The sequence below is a fragment of the Pinus tabuliformis genome, chromosome Q, assembly GCF_031772625.1.
Source record: "Pinus tabuliformis cultivar Carrire ecotype Pingquan chromosome Q, CPIR1, whole genome shotgun sequence".
NCBI lineage: Eukaryota > Viridiplantae > Streptophyta > Pinopsida > Pinales > Pinaceae > Pinus > Pinus tabuliformis.
In genome coordinates this window covers 79,458,985-79,483,046 of record NC_142296.1, presented here as the reverse complement: position 1 = coordinate 79,483,046, position 24,062 = coordinate 79,458,985, and the positions used below count along the sequence as shown (strand labels likewise).

General features: G+C 33.0%; 1 protein-coding gene and 1 long non-coding RNA gene across 2 annotated transcripts; both read right to left on the bottom strand.

Annotated features, from left to right (window-relative positions):
* Positions 1-334: 334 nt before the first annotated feature.
* Positions 335-3,546, bottom strand: LOC149218354 (uncharacterized). Its single transcript, XM_089383913.1, has one exon. The coding sequence runs from the start codon at positions 3,071-3,073 to the stop codon at positions 1,253-1,255; it is 1,821 nt and encodes a 606-aa protein (XP_089240039.1). The 5' UTR covers positions 3,074-3,546; the 3' UTR covers positions 335-1,252.
* Positions 3,547-19,692: 16,146 nt separating this feature from the next.
* LOC149218353 (uncharacterized) lies at positions 19,693-20,629 on the bottom strand. The gene is made up of 3 exons (XR_016248622.1): positions 20,502-20,629; positions 20,252-20,342; positions 19,693-20,154 (listed from the first exon to the last, which is right to left on the bottom strand). It is a non-coding gene; the product is annotated as an uncharacterized LOC149218353 (long non-coding RNA).
* Between the last annotated feature and the right edge of the window lie 3,433 nt (positions 20,630-24,062).

Here is a 24,062-nt window from a genome sequence, read left to right as displayed (position 1 = left end):
AAAGTTGAGTTTTCTTTAGGAATTATGAGATAGTATATGTGACTTGTAGCTCCATTGACTAACCCTCTCCTGCCTGGTTCTAAGGGTATTTATGATGATTCATTATGTACATCTTAGAACTATGAATATAATTTAAGAGTGGTATTCATGTTGATATGCATTGAACTACGAAACACAGTATCAAAAAACATGCTGGTACTCTGGCACAACAAGATATTTACTAGCACTCGGCAGACGGTTGCCTGAAAAATCCAACCTTCTCTGAGCACTGCAAAAATAACAGTGAACCACATTAAAGCAATTGCACGTTACCAAATCCCCATGAAGAGAACACTGGTATTTGAATTGATTATATTTGCACAAACAAGAAGAATTTATGCAGGGGTTAATTAAATGTCACTGTAGTTTTGCAGAAATTTGGTCCCGTGCGAGGAAAGCAAATCACATACACACTAAGGATAAAAAGCACTAATTGATGCCAATTTGGTCTACAGCTGATTGCAAACAAAATACTAAACTGCATTCAGCTGATCCTTTCATGGATCTTCTCAGGCCTATCGAAAAACACAATAGAAAATAGACTTTGACAGGAGAAACCCATGTTCAAAACAACTCCATACAAACCAGCAAATTAGATGCCTCCCTAGGAAGCTGATTGCAAGAGACTAATTTTGTGGTTATCCATTATTCAGCAGCACCTCAACAGAAGACCTTTCAAAACAATTTACAAGGCATATTTTGCAAAAGATGCCCCAGATACTCAAGCAACGCTACAACCTGTAATGTGTATCCCAGTTTCTTTTCCCTAGTGTTTGCCAGAAACAGCTAATATAGCAATTGATCATCTAAGATTGTATATTTGACATAAGGATAACTAACTTATCCTGCTTGTACATAACTGCTCTTGGATGAAAATCAAGAGGTGAACAAATATTATGTTACTCCATAATACAAAAGAGTTAGATAACTCGCTTTGAACATCTCTTTCAAATGAGAAAAACAGAGATAAGAGTACAATGAAAGTTTTCCTACTACCTTGAAATAGAAGATATAAAATGTGATCCTTCAGATGATGAAACGGTTGCCCACATGCTGAACTCCGACCATTTCATGGTTGGAGAGCGTCAAAACCCTTGGCAGCAGTCAACTTACCAATACTACATGATGGCATACAATATCTGAACCCCATGTGAAAGACTACCTTCAAAGTCCCCCACATTCCTTTTGACAATCTGGAAGATAAATCAGAGGATCACAACTGCCACTCTAAATATTCATCATAGTCATGGCTGTTTGCGCATTCCATATGACCATTGGATCTGATTTCCTGCTCATATCTACAGATGTAGTTTAAGCCAACAAGAAGCTCTGTGATTGCTAGTTCTGTCTTCACCTGATTAGCAAAGTAGAGTGTTTGAAGCAGAAGAACGTTGGTCCTAGGGACCAGGTGTTGTTGCTCAAAATTGCGTTCAGTCTGCCACCTTATCATGTTGTGTGCCAGGGGAGCCAGCCACTCCAGTATCCTACCCAAAGCGTCATTCCAATTTGCTGCAAGAGCACCATTGTACTTAGTCGAAGCCATATTCTTTGCATACGACTTTAGTCTTGCCCGGAGTGCCGTCCTGAGACTAGTTGGTAACATTTGATAAAGATCGTCTCTAGCATCAGGACCAATCAAGTGCGGGTACTGCACCAGCTTCTCAATGACAATGATAACATTGGCATAATGCAAGGCAAGAGCAGCACCTCCAAGTGTTGAAGGTGGTGCATTCAGTAATTTACATTTTGTGCCATTGAATGGACTGGTTTTCAGCTGTCCACTGTGGGGAAGGAAGGCATTGCCAGAAGTAGAAGCAGAGTGAAAACCATTCACAGCCATTTGTGTTTGATAATCACTCTTATCTGCGTTCCCAGAGACTGAAGTCGTCATACAGCCAACGGTTGACTCAACATTGGAGGAATTTTGACTTGTCAACTGATCAGTTCCATTTGTCACAAATTGCTGAGAGGGTCTGGCTGGACTACTAGATCCCCATGTCATTAACCCCTTATTTTCAGACACAAAAGATTTTACGCTACCTACAATGGTATGCCGATCCCTGTCTTGCCAAACCCTATTAGATCCCAGACGGTTCAAAACAGGGCCCAATCTACGACCCGGGTTCAATTCCATCGGAACCCTCTCAAGAGGTCCCGAACAAAACCTTACCTCCTTTTTCTCAGTCGGATAAGGTCCTGAAGCCAAGGCTGATACCGAACGGCTGCGAGGAAAGGAATCCAAATTGGTAGACAACTGATTCACAGCAAACGAATCTAATTGAGGAACTCCAAACACAGACCTGATTCTCCCATATATTGTAAACGCTGTCTGTGCCAACAAACCCACTATTGCATCAAAGGACCGATTCCACAACGAAATCTCTCGTAAATACTTCGTCTCTTGCCGTTGCCAAGAAACCTTCTGCTGAACTGAAAGCAAGCTGCCATCCTTAAGCCTAGTTCCGTCATCCCCGCTTTGCATTCTCCGCAAAGTCTGCTCCAGATCAGCAAGAACTTCCATCTCTCTGTAAAGATTCGTAGTAGCGGAAGCATATTTCTCCATTTTCTTTATTTTACTCTCTATTTCCTTCGGAGAAAACACAAGACCCTTGAAATCAATGTTATTACAAAGCAAATCCTCATAAACATGCTCAAAACCTTGCAAGGCCGGGTCTTGACATTTCTTCCCCAGCCTAGCCACGGCTCCGGCCAAGACTGTCAGGTTGTCCAGCTTCTCTGCACAGGCAAGCCCTAGGAGAAAGCCATCGTCACTCGACACGACTCTCCTCACTCCTTCCAACGTTATGACCTCGGTTCGAATCCGAACAATTTCCTCTTCACACAATGAGTGCCAGAGCTGGATCAATTTCGACATCAAATTCGCTACCTCGAAGGCCAGAACCCCGATCAAAACCTTGTCAGATTTCAGCCTATTCTTGTTTTTCCAAGGGTCGAAGCTGGCCTTCCTTATGGCCGTTTTGAAGGTACTGCTCACGGAATTTCCCAAGCGATTGAACCATGTTTCCAATACCATCTTGATCTGCAATTCGCACAGTGCAGGCAGATTCAAGGATCCGGGCTCTGTGGCCTCCTTCCTAAATGAACAGGGCAAATGCCCCGGCTGTGGCTTAAATTCATGGATTAAAGCATCGATTAACTCTAAAAGAAACAGCAAAACCCTACCGTTCTTGCTGTCGATAGAGAAGTAACTGAACGTGTAACGTCATCAATAGATGTCATCTCGTTCTCTGCTCTGAGTTTCACTGCCATGGTTTCGAAACCAGCACCTCATCATATTTCGCCTGGCCCTTCAATCATCCGTTCCCCAAATCAGATCCCGCTCTTCTCCAAGCGAGCGACTGAACGGGCAGGGTGTCCTCGTACAGAGAGCTCTAAATGCCATGAAGTAGGTATATGGATTTCATAGCAGCGCTGAACGTATTTAATGAAACTAATTATTAAAAAAACTCCAAGACGAAAATGTGTGAAATGGATTAGAATAAACCATAAAGCTACTTTTGCCAACAATATCATGTAGCCACTCGCCAATACCTTTTTCCACATTAAAAGTTTTAGTTTTCTCAATGTGAAAGTTGTTCCTGGTGGCACTTGCCTTTGTTCGGTCAATATGGAAGTTGCCTTCCTAATGCAGTAGCCCAGTGGATTTCATAACTTTTACTCACTTTTATATTATAACTAATTTTGGTATCATGTTTTACATATTGTGTTCGACTTACTCATCATTATTTTTATAATATTATGTAAATATATCTCTATCCCATGTTATATTTATTTGCATTTGCATTAATATTTTCACCTCTGACATTTATGTTTCACACCTTACCAATCCCTGTCAAAAATTTATTCGCTATAATGGCTGGTGGTATGTCGTACTATCATAGTTAGTGAGGTGAGTAAAGTATTTTTTGTAATTACAGTAATTTAAATTACTATTTTTAATGGTTTTTGGTATTTTTGAGAATGGTTTGGCTAAAATTGAATTAAAAAGGTTTATTAATATGTTTTATCTAAAGCAGCTTACTTTTCTTTAAAATTTAATGGATGATATAGATGATACAAAATTAGCTATTATTTTTTATTTTGAGATCTATCGCATTTTTTCGTTAAAATTTAATAGACAGACGATTTATGTGATGTAAAATTAACTATTATTGTTTATTTGTAAATGATTAGACTTGTTGTTGAAGATTTTCAAAATAGAACTGTCTCGTTTTTCCATAATCAGGGACCATAGAACTTAGTGATTAAAAGAGGGACTAGAGAGCTAGTAAAGTGATGTGAAAAACTTACTATACGAAAAATGAAATAGCTTTTTGTTAGGATTAGATGTCAAAAAATATAATTAATAAGATCATTTAGGAATAATAGTTAGAAATTATTTTACCAAATGTTAGCATTAAATAATAAGAGTTAGTTAAAAGTTAATGATGGAAAATAAATCTAAATTTAAATTATTAATAATGTTTATTAATTGAAAATAAGATCTAAAAAGGATTAGAGGTTAAAATATGAATTATTAAAAAAAAGAGTTGAAAAGGAGATTTCAAATAAGAATTAATTAATAAAGAAAATGGTACGTTGAGATTTAAAATTAATAATTAAATTTAACAAAATTGTTGACCAAACTTCAAATAAAATTCCTAATTAAAAATAACAAAAACTTGGACCAAATTTTAAATAAATGAAAAAATAGAGAAAATTATAATGGAGTTGTCTATGAAATTTAAAGATTAAAGAAAGATGATTAAAATAAGTACTAATTTAAAATAAAGAAGTTAAAAGATTAAAGAGATAATAATTAATTAAACCATTCAAAATAAAAATAAAATTGAAATTAAAAATAAATAAAGTAAAATTAAAATTAATAAGATAATAAATTACGAATATGTTAATATTACCAAAATTTTAATTTAGGAATAAATTGAAAGCAGACAATGCATTCTAGATTTCGCCCCTTGGTTTTGGGAAAACTTAGGCCTATTCATGAAGCCATGGAACTTATCATTCGATCCCTCAACAACAGTCATAACCTCAGCACCAGTTTGGGTGAGATTGCCAAACCTACGCTTGCATCTCTAGAATTTCTCCTCGCTAAAAGCCATTGGAAATGCAATTGGAAAATTCTACTGCCACTGCCCAGAAACAGAGGAATATGCCAGAACCACCTATGCACGCATCTGTGTGGAAATGGACTTCAGCGCTGGACTCCCAGCTGAAATAAACCTAACAAGTAAAGACTATGTGTGGAACCAGAAACTCAATTATGAAAGTGTCATTTTCAGATGTCGATCATGCTTTGAGACTGGCCATCTAGCCAAAAATTGCCCAAAAGCCTCCCAGAAAAATTTTGCTAGAAAGAATCACCATAGATCTACATGGTGGGAAGGAGCACAAAAAGAACATTACACTGTCATCAAGGAAGAATACTCTCCAGAAAACTTTGAATCGCAAGAAATCGGGCAAGAAAGGAACAACTATCAAGACAAGTAGGGGGAAAGCCCCACCCAACAGCGAAAAAGTGAACTCGACAACCCCTCAAGCATCAACAGTTATGAGGATTTGAATACCGCACAAAATAAATCTTCATTTAACAGCAAAGCAAATCTCCCATACCAAACTTCTTCTCTGACTATCTTCAAAAGCACGAACACAAAAGACCGCGAAGCTAAGACACCAATGTCCCAAGAACCATAAGAGATGAAGGAGATGCAAGATAAAGGAAGTTGGAAGACCATAGAGAAAAAAAAAAAAAAAAAAGCTATAGCACCAATCTCGCCAAGAAAGACGAGAAGCCAGACAATTAAGAACTAAGAAAATTATAGGTCCGATAGACCAATTTGGTCTCAGTGGATGTTAACCACCATCATCATCATCAAAAGATTTATTATTAATTATAATGATTTTAATTAAAAGAATAGGAAGGTTTAGAGGGGAATAACACCAAGGGAGGGGTAGAGAAGGTAACCAAGGGAAGGCTAAGAATCAAGGGGTGAGATGGTAGATTACATGTTTCCAAGATTGGCTAAGCATGTAACCATCCTCCCTATTAAAATTATGAGGTTTTTTCTCTATTTCGAGGGCTTCACTGATAATATGAGAGTTATAGAATGGAACAAAGGCTAGGATTTTAGGTTGATCAAAACAAATCAAGTGTTTGGACTTACAAGAGTGTTCAACGATGGTAGGCTTTGAAAGACCGTAATGGTTGGTATCAACTATATGTTCCTTAATGCGAGCTTTGAAAAGACGACTAGTTTGGCCAATATAAGATTTACCGCAAGAACAAGGAATTTTATAAACCCCTGATCCCATGCATCAGATATAATTTTATAAATCCTTGATCCTAGCATGGGATCAGATATATCTTTGGGTGGTTACAGGAATTGTTTTAGAGTTTTATGCAATTTAAATACGTATCACTTACACAAATCTTTTTCTTAAAATTTAATGGACGAAATAGATAATACAAAATTATTTTTCTTAAAATTTAACGGACCATATAGATGATACAAAATTAACTATTGTATTTTCTTTAGAAATAATTGGACAACATAATTAAGTATCACTTACATAAATTTGAATATTAATTTCTAATTAAAGTTCAATAATGCAAAAGTAACTATCATATTGTATGTTGAAATTACTACACCACACATAATTGACTACCCTTTATATTTTGAAATCAATAGCCATGAGATGTTCATTTATTGATGTAAACATAGTGATGTTATAATGGCAAGCACCCACTAGGGTTTTATGGCTTCAAATGGTGGTCAATTTATTCACATAAAGGGCTTGTTGATTAGTGGTTGAGTAGTCATATCTACTAGTATAACCACATTAAAAATATTAATGTGGTTGATATAGCTGAAAGCTTCATAAACATAACCAAAAAAAATGTTGCAACACAAAGAATGCCTTACTAATGCACACGTTTACCTAATTAACCATGTATAAAAAGGTTATGGGTCAAGTTTAATTTAAGAAGAAAAAAAAGAATTATAAATGAACGTTATAAATAATAATGAGAAACTTATCATGGAGGAACTTATTAGAATTGGAATAATCTCAAATACCTAGGAGATTGGTGGGTGGGGAGCCAAGTGGCACGAATATAATTTTTTTAATTTATTAAAAGTAATGGACCATTTTGCTAAATAAAATTTGCTTATATATAAATGAATGTTATAAATAATAGTGAGGAACTTATTAGAATTGGGATAATCTCAAAGCCCTAAGAAATTGGTGGACACGGAGCCACGAATCTAATTTTTTTAATTTATTAAAACTCAATGCAACCTAACAAACTCTTTAATACACTATAGCCAATTGATAAGCAATAAGGCTAACCATGTACTGAGCATATTCTCTTCAGAATCAATTTAGGCCCTCAATTAAAAATATAAAATAAAAATTCAACAGATCATCATCCACATTAAGTTGCAATAAGAAGCATTCGACAATTAATTTGAATTGGATGATCTCTTAACTTACAAGTATAGCATTCGACAATTAATGAATTAGGTGATCATGTAACTTATAAGTATAAAATGCATATTCTCTTGAGAATCAATCTAGGCAAGTATAGCATTGGGCAATTAATGAATTGCGTGATCACGTAACTTACAAGTATAAAACGCATATTCTCTTGAGAATCAATCTAGGCCCTCAATTAAAAAAAAATAAAAATAAAAAATCAACTGATCCTCATCCACCTTAAATTGAAATAAGACCTTAAATTAAAATAAGAAGTCTTCGGCAATTAATTTGAATTAGGTGATCACCTAACTTATAAGTGTAAAATGTTGTCTCACCTCACAATAATTAGTGAGATTGAAGCAATGAAGTTTCTCTGAAATAAATATCATAATAAAGTCCACCTTAAATTGAAATAAGAAATCTTTTGCAATTAATTTGAATTAGGTGATCACCTAACTTATAAATGTCAAATGTTGTCTCACCTCACAATAATTAAAACACTTAAATATCGCAATAAAATTTCTGTGAAATAAATATCATAATAAAATTCTCTAATTTCTTCTAGTTTAAAATTAATGAACAACTTAAAATTAACTATTGTTATTCCTTTTGAAAAGCAAAAACTAAGCAAAATCTACAAATAGATAGAAAACATAGATTCAACTATCTCTTATTATTATCAACCCAACAAATTTATGCAAAATTTTATTGTCAATTTCTATATTAAATTGTGTATAGGATATAATTAAAATGACTTAAATATTAGTTTTTTCCAGAATTTAAATTCAAATATGGTTTTATTTTCGAATCAAATATATTTTTTCCCTTTTGATATATTGATATTTTTATTTTAATATTTAAATTAAAAATAAAAAATGTTCACAAAATTATAAATTAAAATTTCTATAACTAAGATTTTAACAAACCAGGTACACTTTACCAATTTCAATTTATTATAAAATTCTAAAGTTCGGAAGATTTGTCTGATAGATCTTATAAGGTTTCTCTATTCCTTTAAAAATTATAAAATATTAATTTTATAAGATTTCTCTATTCTTTTAAAATTATAAAATAATAATTTTAAACCATTATATTGATTAGTAATGCATTTTTCAAAAAGTTGGAATTCACCATTATATTGATTAGTAATTCCTTTTTCAAAAAGTGGAATGGAAACCTTGGAATGGTTTCTACATAAATCAAGATTGCTCCATCTAACTTTAGACTAGCCTCATAGTTCTACAAACCCCACGCTTTACAAATATCAAATATATTTAAAAATCATTATTAACAAATATCAAATATATTTAAAAACCATTATTAAATTCTGAATTTGGGAAGGAATTTTATGATAGATCTTGTCCATTCATGTAAGGATTTTATAGAATATTTGAGAATATTAATTTTCATATTGGGATTTCACTTTATCTAGAATATTAGTTTTATTATGTTGATTAGTCAAGATCATTAATGGTTGCAAATGTATTTATCAAAAAGTGGAATTGTTTTTATGTAAATCAGGATACTCCATTAAACTAGCATCATGGTTCCATCAATTATTGGACAATATTTGCTTTCTGACTATGTATGTGGCGTTTTTTAATTAAACCGGGGTCTTATCAGTTGAGTGGGGACTAAGTTGGACTAACTTGGTTAGCCGACGGATGTTCAATGCACAATTTTCTTTGTTATTAGGGTTGCATCTCTTTCACGCATTATAAGTCATGTGACCATGTGAATACGTACTTGAGTTGAACACGCCCAGCCCACCGGCTAATAGTGGGTCATTATGAGAAGTTAGTCAATTGCACTTTCCTTTGAGACTTTTGAAGGGGAACATTGCTTGCGTGGAAGCAACTTCTAGAGAAGTCGTGTGGGCCAAATTTAGAGGCCACGAAGCTACCATTATTCTGCTATGGGGTCTAGCGGGTGGGGTCATGGAAATTTGGGGTATAGATTCCTTCCCACTACTCTTTGGTGGGCTTTTGTAGAAGGCAAGTAATCATAATTGGGAGGGTGGGGTTTGGTTTGGTTGGGTGAAATTCATTGATTTTCTCTTTTATTTTTTAAAGTTTATGCTTTAGATCCAAGGGTGGGCTTTAACTTCACAAGGCATGGTTTCAAACTCCCACACCCAAATGGTGGAATCTAAAGTTGATTTGAGTTTGTGGTGGACAAGGGATGTTTCCCTTTTCGCTAATTAATGATGAAAGCAATTTTGAAAACTATATTCACACGATTGTCTGCTCCATAAGTGGTCCATGGGATGGATTGAATTTTTCTAGTCACAGTAAATGGCATTTGAGGTTCAGGGGATGATTAAATTTTTAAAATCACATTAAATGGCATTTAAATATTGTAGTGAAAGAGAAACCGGAATAATTATAATTGGTCAAAGAGATTTAAATTTAAAAATGATCCTGAGTTAATATTTTTTTTAAGAAATGTTTTATTAAATTTATTTATTTATTATTTTTCACCACATGGAATATTTGAATTAGATTTATTAGATTTATTTATTTATTATTTTTCACCACATGGAATATTTGAATTAGATTTTTTTTTAAAGAGCATTTGGATTGAAGATGACTTAATTATTAATTATAATAATAATAATGGGTTGGGTAATTTTGAGGAATTTGCCCAAGAACATGTTATTTCTTTTTAAGCTCTCAAGGAATTGGTAAATGGTTAAGGTAAGTTTGGTTGATGGTTAGTTGTTATTATATATTTTGGTTAGTGTTAACAATTTGTCCGTCAATCTCTTGTACGAAACTTATAACTTGGTAAGAATTAAGATATTTTACATGGGGGTGTCTACTCTTCTAGCTTTATCACAACAAACCAACATATCACTTTATGGAAATGGAACAAGGGTGGATAGGAGCACTGATAGTTCTCTCAACCACTTGGGCTAAACCCATATAAGATCTTGAACTTGTTACTTGTGACCTCACCATTAATAACATGTCTTGGGAGAATGGTTCAACCTATTAAGTTAACCCTTCCGACTAATTTTATATATATAATTGGTTTACTAAGGATACCATTTAGGAATTTGGAGAAACATTCATTTGATTACCTTATGCTTGCTTTTTCTTGAAAATATTTATATATGTATTAGCAAGTCCAACAGCCTCCAGGGTTAGCTCAATTGGTCGAGTCTTCGTCGTTGATGCACATTTGCTATTGATAAGTCACAAGTTTAATTTTCTCGGCACCCTTGGGGTTAGGCTCTGTGGTTGAGCTGACAAGAAGTGATATGTTCAAATAGATCTTCCTGGTACAAATATTTTGTGAACACAGTAGGCACTGATCTCTAAGGACTGTGAATCACATAGAAAAAATATATATTAATAAACCTAATAAATTTCTTCAATTAATTTAAAATTGCAATTTAAAAGCAAAATTTATTATAAAATCTTCAATTTGAATCCCATTGAAATTTAAATTGAATTTAGTTATATTAAATTATTAACTATTTATATACATATAAATAATTAAATTATTCTCCATTTAAATATTATATATATATAATAAAATTTCCTTATAAAAATAAAAATAAAAAATTATTACCATGAATGAAAAAAGTTACAGGAACTAACCCAAGCATCCTTGTAATACATATTACATCCACAAATATCATTGTAATACACATTACATCCACAAAGGAAATGTATTTGGAGAAAATGACAAACCTAAACCTTTTTATGGGGAGATCTCAACTTTTTACCATATCTTAGATCATCTTAGGTTTGGGTCTTCTCGAACGAGACACTTGGATCATTCTGGATGGTATAATAATTATCAATGTTATTAAATTAAATATATAAGTATAAATTAATTTATACTATTAAATTAAATATATAAATTAGTTTATATGTAAAAAAAAAATGAAAATCACCTAAAGATATAAGGCGAGATCTTAATAATAATTTGGGGAGTTTTGATGTGGTTTTTTTTACACTAATATCCCCATTAATGAGGCCATTAAAGTCATCAAATGCATTATGGATCTAGATATAGTTTATTTGGTTGAAATATGTCTTACCTCTATTTTCTTTAATTTTGAAGGGGAATGTTATGAACAAATTTGTGGTGTGGACATGGGTTCCCCCCATTCCCCCGTAGCGGCTAATCTATTCATGGAGGACTTGAATCCAATGCCTTGTCCTCAGCTCTATTCCAACCTAAGCTTTGGAAAAGATTTGTGGATGACACTTGTGTCATTTGGTCTCATGGTCGAGAAAAGTTGGAGCTCTTTTTCCAACGTCTTAATAATCAATCTAGTTCCATAAAGTTTACTATTGAATGTGAAATCGATGGTAGCATGTCTTTCCTCGATGTTCTTATTTCAAAAATAGATGATGCTTTTTTCTCCCACCAAGTTTTTCAGAAGAAAACTCACACTGAGTAATATCTTCATGCTAATTCGCATCATTTCCCCACTCATAAGCTAGGTGTTCTACCCACCTTAGCCCACTTGGGCATTATGAGTTTATGATGAAAACTACCTCAATGACGAAAAAAATGCATCTCCTTAATGTTTTTAATAAGAATGGTTATAGTAAGCGTCGATGTCTTAAAGCTTTCCTTAAGGCTGAAAAAGGTCCTAGAATTAAAAAAGATCTTAATGATCGGTTTTCAGGGGTGCATCTTCTGTTTATCCAGGGGACCACAAACAAGATTTCAAGGATCATGAAGAAACATAAGGTTCCTTTGACATTTAAGCTCCTAAAAACTATTCAAAGCTCACTTAGATCAATGAAGGACCCTGTGAACCCTAAAGATGGGAAAGATGTTTACGTCATCCCATGCTCCTGTGGGACTCTATACATTGGTGAAACTGGTCGCTCAATAAATCAGATGATTCATGAGCACGCAACCGACATCAAACATGGAAGGTCTCACTCCTCCGCTTTAGCAGAACATTCAGAAAAGACAAAACATCACATATGCACCGAAGAGGACAAGGTCATTGCAAGAATTGATCATTTTCATCATCGTAAGTTTAGGAAAGCCTTGGAAATTGAAAGGAGACCTATCAATCTAAATATAGATGATGGTTAGACTATTAGGAGGTGTTGGACCCCTCCCTTGTCTTCCTATGTTTAGTTGTTTTTTTTAATAATGAGTTCTTATTTTTTATTATTTTTATAATACATTTATTTATTTATTATTATTATTATTACTATTATTAATTATTTTATTTCTTTATTATTATTATTATGAAAAGTAAGAAAACTTTTGGTAAAAAACACATCGTCAGGGTTTTGTCGATGCATTTCGAACCATCCAGTGTGGTTCATCGCCCGAACAAGATGAAGAACTAGATCTTGGCATTAAGTTAAATAGATGAAGAGAATTTGTTTATTTTTAGTGGTTATAGTTAGATTTGACTAAATAAATATTATTTATTAATAAGTAACCATCTGAAACGTTAGACGGATCGAAAACACTACACATTAAGGAAAATAATTAATCAAAAGAAAAATAAAATAATGAAATAAAACTAATATTTGGGTCAAACTTAAATAATAATAATAATAACTTAAAAATAAATAAAAATAATAAATGTGCAAATTTAAATAAAAATATTTGGGTCAAACTTAAATAAATAATAATAATAACTTAAAAATAGTAAATGGTCAAATTTAAATAAAAATATTTGGGTCAAACTTAAATAAATAATAATAATAACTTAAAAATAGTAAATGGTCAAATTTAAATAAAAATATTTGGATCAAACTTAAATAATCAAAACACTAAAATAATCAATAAAATAAAAATAATAGTAGGGTCAAACTTAAATAATTAAAACAATTAATTATAAAAACTTAAAAAGAAATACAAATAATAAATGGTCAAACTTAAAAATTAAATAAATAAATCAATCATGAATAAATAACTTGTCCTGACGATGAACCACACTGGTTGGTTCAAAACGCGTCGACAAAAGTTTCTCTATGTGATTTTCGCCGAAGAATCTTCAAACATTTGACATGGATCACAAAAGTCTCAATTCTATAATAAAAAAAGACCTACATGGTCGTTGTTGCTTAGTTTAAATATAATTTAATTAAACTAAAAAATAATAAAGACAAATATTTTATTACAAAAATAAAACAACAAATAAAATAAGAAAATACCATTTATTGAATAAAAATTAACAAATATGATCGACTAATATTATATATATATATATATATATATATATATATATATATATATATATATATATATATATATATATATATATCTGTGTGTGCACACTTTATTTTTTATTAATATATATAACTCTTTATAATTAAATTTATTAAAATATTTTTTAATATAATAATAAGTCATGTTAAGTTGAAAATATGGAAAGAAAACTATAATTCATGAAAATGGAAAATATAAAAAAGAAAAAACAAGTTTATGAAAAAAAGCTTTTCAGCGTAAATCACATGATATTTCATTTGTTGACGCGTTTCAAACCAAAGAGTGTGGTTCATCGTCAGGACAAGTTGAAGAATCAGATCATAGCTGCATATTAAATAGGGAGAGCAGATCATCAAACGGCTAGGTTTGACTGAAAAACTGTTATACTGAAAAATGGCTATATTATATCATATTGGAAAAACGGCTAAGATTGACCAAGAACGACTAGATTTGACTATTCAAGTTGTCTAATTATATAATACTATTATGCTAAAACAAACATTAATTTAATATCTATCATATGTTATTTAAGTGAAAAGTTAACTATATTTGAGTTAACGAGGGATATATATAATAAAATTGCTTGAATTGTTAACATATAATAATATATCTAGGGAAAGTAATTGTTATTAAGCGAAAGGATTTAATAATAACTACTAATAATTAATATATATTATTATTATAATAATGTTATAGTATTAATCTTATTATTAATGTCTTGTGTAACTAATTAATATAAATTTAATAGTAAGGCTATTTAATTGGAATAAGTATTAATAGATCTAGGGATATTAGTAAAATTATGGATTTAATATTAACACAAATAATATTAATTATTGTTCTATTATATATAGTAGATCATATAGATTAGTCATTAAAAGGGAATATCTATAATAATATTTAACATATATTAAAAGTAATATTAGTTATAGTAATAGCGTTATTCTTATTATTAATGGTTAGGGTTTCAATTTATTAGTGATCTAAAAGGAACTTATATTAATAGTTCAAGGGATATTAGTAATTGTAATGATCTATTGTATTATTATTATTAATTTAATAGTGTTATAACTAGCATTTGCACCACATGTTGCAAAGGAAACGCTTTAAGGCAATGGCATAAGAAACAATAGCATAGAAGAAAGAAGTCAAAATTTTATGCAATTTTGTTTATTTATTGGTGTTTCTTTTTAGTCATATGTTATGTTTCAGGGTCAAAGTGAAGGATTTATGAAAATGCTCTTCATTAAAATTTTGAAACCTTTATAAGTAAATGATTTAAATCAAATATTTCATAACAAAGTAATCTCATATCATCTTAATTCACAATGCAATGGATAATAGTTTTAAATTTCTCCCCACTTATAAAATTCTCCATTCTAATTGTTGTTTGAATATTTGCATCATAATCCTTTTCATGAGAATATTGTTTAGGAAGTCAATGATAAGTGGCACAATTAGTTCCTCACAATTGTGAAATCCCCATTCTAAATATTGGCATCATAATCTTTGTTAGTGAAAATATCATTTAAGAAGTCAATGATAAGTGGCACAATTGGTTCCTCAAACAAAACACTAAAATAAGAAGACATCATTGTTTGATTGAACTTTGAAGATAAACATTATCAATAACTTGTCATTAACTTTCCAAATGAGTAGAAACATCTTTGAACAAAACACTAATCATTCTTATAAAATTTCTTCAAATCTTAAATCTTATATTTTAGATTCAATAAAGTCTATCCTTAAAGTAAATATGATCACCCTAAAACTTTCTCCAATTAAGTATATTGTATCCTAGCATTGTTAAAAAACAACTTTATTTAATCTTATCAAAACGTTATTCAAAATCTATCAAAATTCTTGACAAAATCTATCAATACTAAAACAACATTGTAATCAAAATTCTTCACCTAATACATTTCCTTTGAACTAGGAATCAAAGTTCCTAAAAGAATAATCTCATAAACACAAAGCCACTTTGACAAAAAAATCACCGAGGGTTACACACTTGAAATTTGTAAACATTAACTAATCCATCATATGGCTTGGGAATATATTTATTAAAACCTCTAGTCAAAACGCCACCAAATATAGCATCTTCCTAGAATTTCAATATATCCTCTTTGATAGAATATTAAAATTTTATAAGATGACATGAAGCAACGTAATGGCTATGCAATTCACAGTAATTTATGAGCTGGCTTCAGAACAAATTTATAAGATTTGTAATAGGGGTTGCATTGAGTATAGTGTTGCTAACAATTTGCATAATGCAGTGTTGTTAGGTGGTATGCCAATGGTGACACATCATGTGATCATATCACACTGACATAGACGATATTTCGAGCTTAGTTATTTAAGGTTGTGTGTAGAAGATTTCAAGAGAAGCTATGCATGACAAGTTATACATGCCCTAACATAATTCACCCAAAAGATACAAAATTTATCTGAGAGGTTGATTTATCTTGGGCAATGTGATTGTTATATGACAAGGCATGCATTGGGCTTAAGATTGTAAAATATCTCATAACCTTTTCCAATATACTATAAATCAAGGCCTTGGAACACTAGCATAGGGAATAATAAACATGTGTGGAAGCCAGGACATTCATATAAATTTGATGTCTAACTACCGAGAACATATGCTTCATAATCTATTTTGTCACATTTTGTTCCTTTCATTGAAATAGAACTTGCCACAACTCTTTTGTTGGGGCCTAAAAAGAAAGGGATACCTAGAAATTTAAAGATATACCTAAATTGAATCTACAACCAACTTACATTAATTAATTTAGAATCTTGTTAGCATTGTTTATATGACATAGTTTTGGTCCATGTAATCTTCAAACCCTAGGGATATATGAAAGATATTGAGGATTTTCATCACATTTTTTAAACACTCAGTGTCCTCTTTCTTGTGAGGAAGGGGGATCATCTGCAAAGTGACCATGACTTAGGTCTTCGACATTTGACCCAAGAAATAGATATTTGTTCACCTCACCTAGTGAACTTTCCAATCTAACAAGTATCCAAGAGCCTTTCTCGAGAAAGGTCGAGACCCAAAAAATTGGAACAAAACAACCCAATTTTAAATAAAATAGTTCATTAGGTAAGAATAAACTTGGGCCCTAAAAATATATCTCTTGTGACATAATGTGGAGCTTCAACATATGAAACAAAACACTAAAATAATAAGACAACATTGTTTGATTGAACTTTGAAGATAAACATTATCAATAGCTTGTCATTAACTTCCAAATGAGTAGAAACATCTTTGAACAAAACACTAATCATTCTTATAAACTTTATTGAAATCTTAAATCTTATAATGTAGATTCAATAAAGTCTATCGTTAAAGTAAATATGATCACCCTAAGATTTTCTCCAATTATGTATATTGTATCATAGAATTGTTAAAAAAAACCTTTATTTAATCTTATCAAAACATTATTCAAATTTATCAAAATTCTTGACCAAATCTATCAATACTAAAGAAACATTGTAATCAAAATTCTTCACCTAATACATGTCCTCTTAACTAGGAATCAGAGTTCCTAAAAGAATAATCTCATAAAAACAAAGCCACTTAACAAAAACCATCAAATATAGTCTCTTCATAAAATTCTAGTAGACCATTTATAATTAGAACAAAATCTGTTTGATAAACCCCCTAAGTTTCCTGTACGATGCTAGAAGTGGACACTTCTGTAGATATAACCGGAATTCTCATTCGGAAGAGCTGTAGATGCATACTTCTATAGGATCCTGTAGCAGTTAAGAATATGGCTTGGAATGAAATGGATGATAGGTAGAAGTGTTGGTATGGATAAAAGGTAGATGATAATTTATGAATATGGTGAATGGAGATTTAGGGAGTGAATGTAAATCCACCTTTTCCATTTCACCTACCATCCTTTCTTGACATCCAGGTTTAGGTTCCAAAATATCCACCTTAAAGTTTTCTGCAGAGGCTACAGTGGAAATGTTTGGCAATGTGATTGTTAACTCCCCCACGTAAAGAATGTCTGGATTGCTTCTAAATATTGTCCTTGAATCTGCCTTTGGAATTTGACCTACCACCATCGCATGACTTCCAAATTCAGGTTCAAAATTTTCTAGAGAGGCTTCAGAAGAAGCATTTGGCAACACAGATTGTATTGTCATTAATTCCTGCTTGTAAATAATGTCTAGCCATTAATTTATTTGATGTCATCTCCAACCTTGTGTTTTGTGCTTCAACAGACTTGCTTGCTTGTATTTGAGATTCAAGCTTAGAAGTAGCCCTCTTATGACGTGCCCTTTTTCTCTTAATTGCATAACCGTTCATGTTTATAGCTTCATTTCGTTGTTTAGGAATCTTCCTTGGTTGTATTTGTGATTCAAACTTCGAAATAACCCTCTTATGGCATGCCCTTTCTCTCTTGATTGCATCACCTTTCATGTTTATAGCTTCATCTGATTGCTTAGTTTCTACTCTCCATGTTTGTGCGTTGTAATTTGGGGTCGCATTCCTTTCCCTTGCAAATTGATCACTGCAGATGATTTCATCATTTGCAGGCATCTTGATGTAGTTAAACGAAGTTCTTGAATTTAGCTTTGTGATTTCAATTAGTGTCCTTGATTTCTTTTCAGATTCAAGTTCCAAAATATTCTCATTAAAGGTAAGGCAAGGTATGGGTTGACACCAAGACATGGAAGGATATAAGAACATATATTTTCATTATGGGATATACCTTACCCTTACCTTACCCTGACCTGACCTTCCACAACGGGGAAGCAATATTGATGAACGATCCTAACCAACCTGTTCAGTTCAGGAAATTGCCTTTCTTTGAAACCAACATTTCCCTGCTAACTTGCTCCCTCTTCGAGAGAAAGAGAGTCAAACAAGGTCTTCAAATGAAAAGGCTATCATTTGGAAGAATTTGAATCTGTGAAAGTGCTAAGACATCCATTAGGGTAGTTTTTCCAGCGCCACTAACTCCCATCAAGGTTCTATGTAACCCTGGTCTAAAGGATCCACTTACATTGGAAAGGAGTTGTAGCCTGTCTTGACCCAACCCTTCACTTTTCATCTCCTGTTACAAAACTAAACATTATTTCCAGATATTCATTGAAGAGAACCTAGGTATGTCAAGCTACTCGCAGATTACCAATTCAATTGAACGATTTATAGCTACACATATCGGTGGCATGTTAACATAATAGTTTATCTTCTCAAAAGCCATCAACAATGGCCTGAAAGGAAGGATCATTCCTTTCTTCTATTTTTTCGAGACATGAGTGACACTGAATTCTCTACCAGGTGTAGAATTGTCTTCAGAGGTTAGATTATCTCTCCTCTCTAACAAGCAAACATGACTGAAAAAATTATTAAATTTATGAAAGAATAGTGCCTGTTTTTATCATATACTTTCAAAGATTTGGATGTGAATAGGTTATATACTTTTATAGATTGCAATCTTTATAGTTCAATCTTTTCATCTTTTCTTTCAAGAAAAACCAAAAACAATGCTTTTGAGCCTAATTCAAGATCAACACAAAGGTTTTCTAATGTCTCTCACTCAATTGTCTGAGAGAATGTGTTACAGAGAAGTTATGTAGTTCATTCAAGTTTCTCACTTCGTTGTCTATTGAAGGAACGACCTAATTGCATTTCACTCTGACAAATTCCTCAATGTGGCATATTGTATTGTAACCTCCCCATTCATACCTTACCCTTACATATTGATGAACACTCCTGAACAACCTGTTCGGTACAGGAAATTGCCTTTCTTTGAAACCAAAATTGCCCTGCTAACCTGCTCGCTCTTCCAGAGAAAGAGAGTCAAACAAGGTCTTCAAATGAAAAGGCTATCATTGGGAAGAATGTGAATCTGCAGAAGTGCCAGAAATCGAAATGTTTGAATCAGTTGACCAAATTGACAATGGGTAAATTGTTTTTTTGTAGTACAGATCTAAGCTCACGCGATCAAATAAAAAATGTGAATGCAAATACCATATAATGCTTTGATATATTACCCATATAATGCTTTGATTTCTCAATATGCTAAGTCACTCTGTTGACTCAAATATGTAATAGACAATAAACTAATCAATGATAGAGAAAATAAAATGTCAAAGTGAGGCGGGACCAGTTTTGCAAATAAGTCTGCTATGCCTGTCAAGAGAGTGTCCAGCCTCTTTGTTCCAAGGTCCCAAAAGATGGTCCCAAACAGTAGGGCAATGACTGTAGTGAAGAAAAATCGCACAACATTATAGTGTGGATTCCTCCAATATGACCAATGTTGCTTCCAAAGGCATGCCACGCACTGAACCTTGAAGGACCGTGCATACTGTGTTGGAAAACTCAGATCCTGTGAGCCAGGAGCAGGGGTGCTTAGCTCTTGAATAAGGGCTTGATTCCATCTGAAAACAGAACAACATAATTGTCAAATAGGGCTTTAAAAAAATTACAGTTTCTTGGGAGAAATTATTGCTTCCAAAGGCATGCCACGCACTGAACCTTGAAGGACCGTGCATATTGTGTTGGAAAACTCAGATTCTACGAGCCAAGAGCAGGGGTGCTTAGCTCTTGAATAAGGTCTTGATTCCATCTGAAAACAGAACAACATAACTGTCAAATAGGGCTTTAAAAAAATTTACAGTTTCTTGGGAGAAATTATGTAACTAAAGATAGGGTAACAAAATTAGAGATGCACAATAAAAAAAGCTCAAAGTTCTGAAACAAATTCCTACAATTATGTTAGACATACTCATAGAGTGCTAATTTTCTGTAGATCTCAGCAAACTCTACACCAAGTTTTTCCTCAACAGCTATGGAACTCACTTCCGACGCCCATGTCACTGGATTGTATCCTTCGCTAATCTGTGGTATTTCTGGAACGGCCTGGCCAAACAACCAAGAATCAGACAAAATTGAAGGAAATAATTTTTATGATTATAAAAAGAGCTGTAGTTTAGAAAACCAATAAAAATGAAAATTTAGCAATTATTCCATGACTTGTTGAGCCCTTTGCAACCCTTCATTTGTTGTTAATCCAAGCAAAGAAACATAGAGTAGGCATTTTGTCATTCATTTCCCTTGGAGATTCCCCACTTCTATTGATTTTTTCATATGCAATCATCTTCAAGCATTTAAATGAAGTCCCTAAATCCACCTTTTCCATTTCACCTACCATCATTTCTATTATGTAACAAGCTGATAAGTAAATACCATATTCGTCTTTGAAAATTATGTGACAGGTCACCAAACTACCCTGGAAACTCACATTGGAAATATCTTGTCATTTGTACAACCTTTCAGCTGCCATTAAGGCCATCAATCCACCATCATCATGACCAATAAGCACAACAGAAGAAAATGCCAGCTTCTGACAAAATGATGATAACAGACTAACCTGCAAGAAGCATCAAAATTAAATCTACGACGGACAGTGCAAACATAATGAAAATCATTGCCAGCCATATTTAAATCAAGCACTTAAAAAAAATTTACAGTTTCTTGGGAGAAATTATGTAACTAAAGATAGGGTAACAAAATTAGAGATGCACAATAAAAAAAGCTCAAAGTTCTGAAACAAATTCCTACAATTATGTTAGACATACTCATAGAGTGCTAATTTTCTGTAGATCTCAGCAAACTCTACACCAAGTTTTTCCTCAACAGCTATGGAACTCACTTCCAATGCCCATGTCGCTGGATTGTATCCTTCGCTAATCTGTGGTATTTCTGGAATGGCCTGGCCAAACAACCAAGAATCGGACAAAATTGAAGGAAATAAGTTTTATGATTATAAAAAGAGTTGTAGTTTAGCAAACCAATAAAACTGAAAATTTAGCAATTATTCCCTGACTTGTTCGAGCCCTTTGCAACCCTTCATTTGTTGTTAAGCCAAGCAAAGAAACATAGAGTAGGCCTTTTGTCATTCATTTCCCTTGGAGATTCCCCACTTCTATTGATTTTTTCATATGCAATCATCTTCAAGCATTTAAATGAAGTCCCTAAATCCACCTTTTCCATTTCACCTACCATCCTTTCTTGACATCCAGGTTTAGGTTCCAAAATATCCACCTTAAAGTCTTCTGCAGAGGCTACAGTGGAAATGTTTGGCAATGTGATCATTAACTCCCCCACATAAAGAATGTCTGGACTGCTTCTAAATATTGTCCTTGAATCTGCCTTTGGCATTTTACCTACCACCATCGCATGACTTCCAAATTCAGGTTCAAAATTTTCTAGTGAGGCTTATGATTTCATCATTTGCAGGCATCTTGATGTAGTTAAACGAAGTTCTTGAATTTAGCTTTGTGATTTGAACTGGTGTCCTTGATTTCCTTTCAAATTCAAGTTCCAAAACATCCTCATTAAAGGTAAGGCAAGGTATGGGTTGACACCAAGACATGGAAGGATATAAGAACATATATTTTCATTATGGGATATACCTTACCCTTACCTTACCCTGACCTGACCTTCCACAACGGGGAAGCAATATTGATGAAAGATCCTAACCAACCTGTTCAGTACAGGAAATTGCCTTTCTTTGAAACTAACATTTCCCTGCTAACTTGCTCCCTCTTCGAGAGAAGGAGAGTCAAACAAGGTCTTCAAATGAAAAGGCTATCATTTGGAAGAATTTGAATCTGCGAAAGTGCTAAGACATCCATTAGGGTAGTTTTTCCAGCACCACTAACTCCCATCAAGGCTCTAAGTACCCCTGGTCTAAAGGATCCACTTACATTTGAAAGGAGCTGTAGCCTGTCTTGACCCAACCCTTCACTTTTCATCTCCTGTTACGAAACTAAACATTATTTCCAGATATTCCATTGAAGAGAACCTAGGTATGTCAAACTACTCGCAGATTACCAATTCAATTGAACGATTTATAGATACACATATCGGTGGCATGTTAACATAATAGTTTATGTTCTCAAAAGCCATCGACAATGGCCTGAAAGGAAGGATCATTCCTTTCTTCTATTGTGTCGAGACATGAGTGACACTGAATTCTCTAGCAGGTGTAGAATTGTCTTCAGAGGTTAGATTATCTCTCCTCTCTAACAAGTAAACATGACTGAAAAAATTATTAAATCTATGAAAGAATAGTGCCTGTTTTTATCATATCTTTTCAAAGATTTGGATGTGAATAGGTTATATACTTTTATAGATTGCAATCTTTATAGTTCAATCTTTTCATCTTTTCTTTCAAGAAAAACCAAAAACAGTGCTTTTGAGCCTAATTCAAGATCAGCACAAAGGTTTTCTAATGTCTCTCACTCAGTTGTCTGAGAGAATGTGTTACAGAGAAGTTATGTAGTTCATTCAAGTTTCTCACTTCATTGTCTATTGAAGGAACGACCTAATTTCATTTCACTCTGACAAATTCCTCAATGCGGCATATTGTATTGTAACCTCCCCATACATACCTTACCATTACATATTGATGAACACTCCTAAACAACCTATTCGGTACAAGAAATTGCCTTTCTTTAAAACCAAAATTGCCTTGCTAACCTGCTCACTCTTCCAGAGAAAGAGAGCCAAACAAGGTCTTCAAATGAAAAGGCTATCATTGGGAAGAATGTGAATTTGTAGAAGTGCCAGAAAGCTTCCATTGAGATGGGAAACCTTCCTATCTTAAAAGATGTTATCTTATAATGCCATTGCTGGAAGATGGTCCTATAACCGAGTTTATGGATTCATAACTTGAGATGTCGAACAACCTCAAGCACCGTGTTGACCTGTATTTCCAGAGCTCAACAACTGAGCACTAATAATATACAGAGCTCAACAGCTGAGTACTAATAATATAAGCTAATCAAGATTATTTCTATCTACAAAGCAAGTAACGTTAGAATGGTTGTTTTCGCATTGCACAACTACTAAGTACCAACAATTCAACCTAATATGGATTATTTCTGTTCTACAAATGAAGAAGTAATATCACGAGGACCTTTTGTGCATTGCCCAAACGCCGATAAGGTGATAACAGTGCATTAGTTTGGGTCTCCACTTCATGCATATAAGCAGCAACTGCATCTCCCTGTACGTGTGTATTTGGTACACGATTTCCCACTGCATAAACAAAAATAAGAATCTAATCAAGATGCAAATATAATGCAGGTCAAGAGATATATAACATTTCTCTTTTTTTTGGGAAGTTGAAACTTAAAAGTTTGTTGTTGTTGGTTTTTTGGGGGCCCTACAAACTCATTACTTATAGTCCATTGAAGCAAGATTGCTACAGAATTTATTAACAAATGAACCTTCATTCTATGCAGACCCATTCCATCAATTTAAAAAATAGTTAATTATT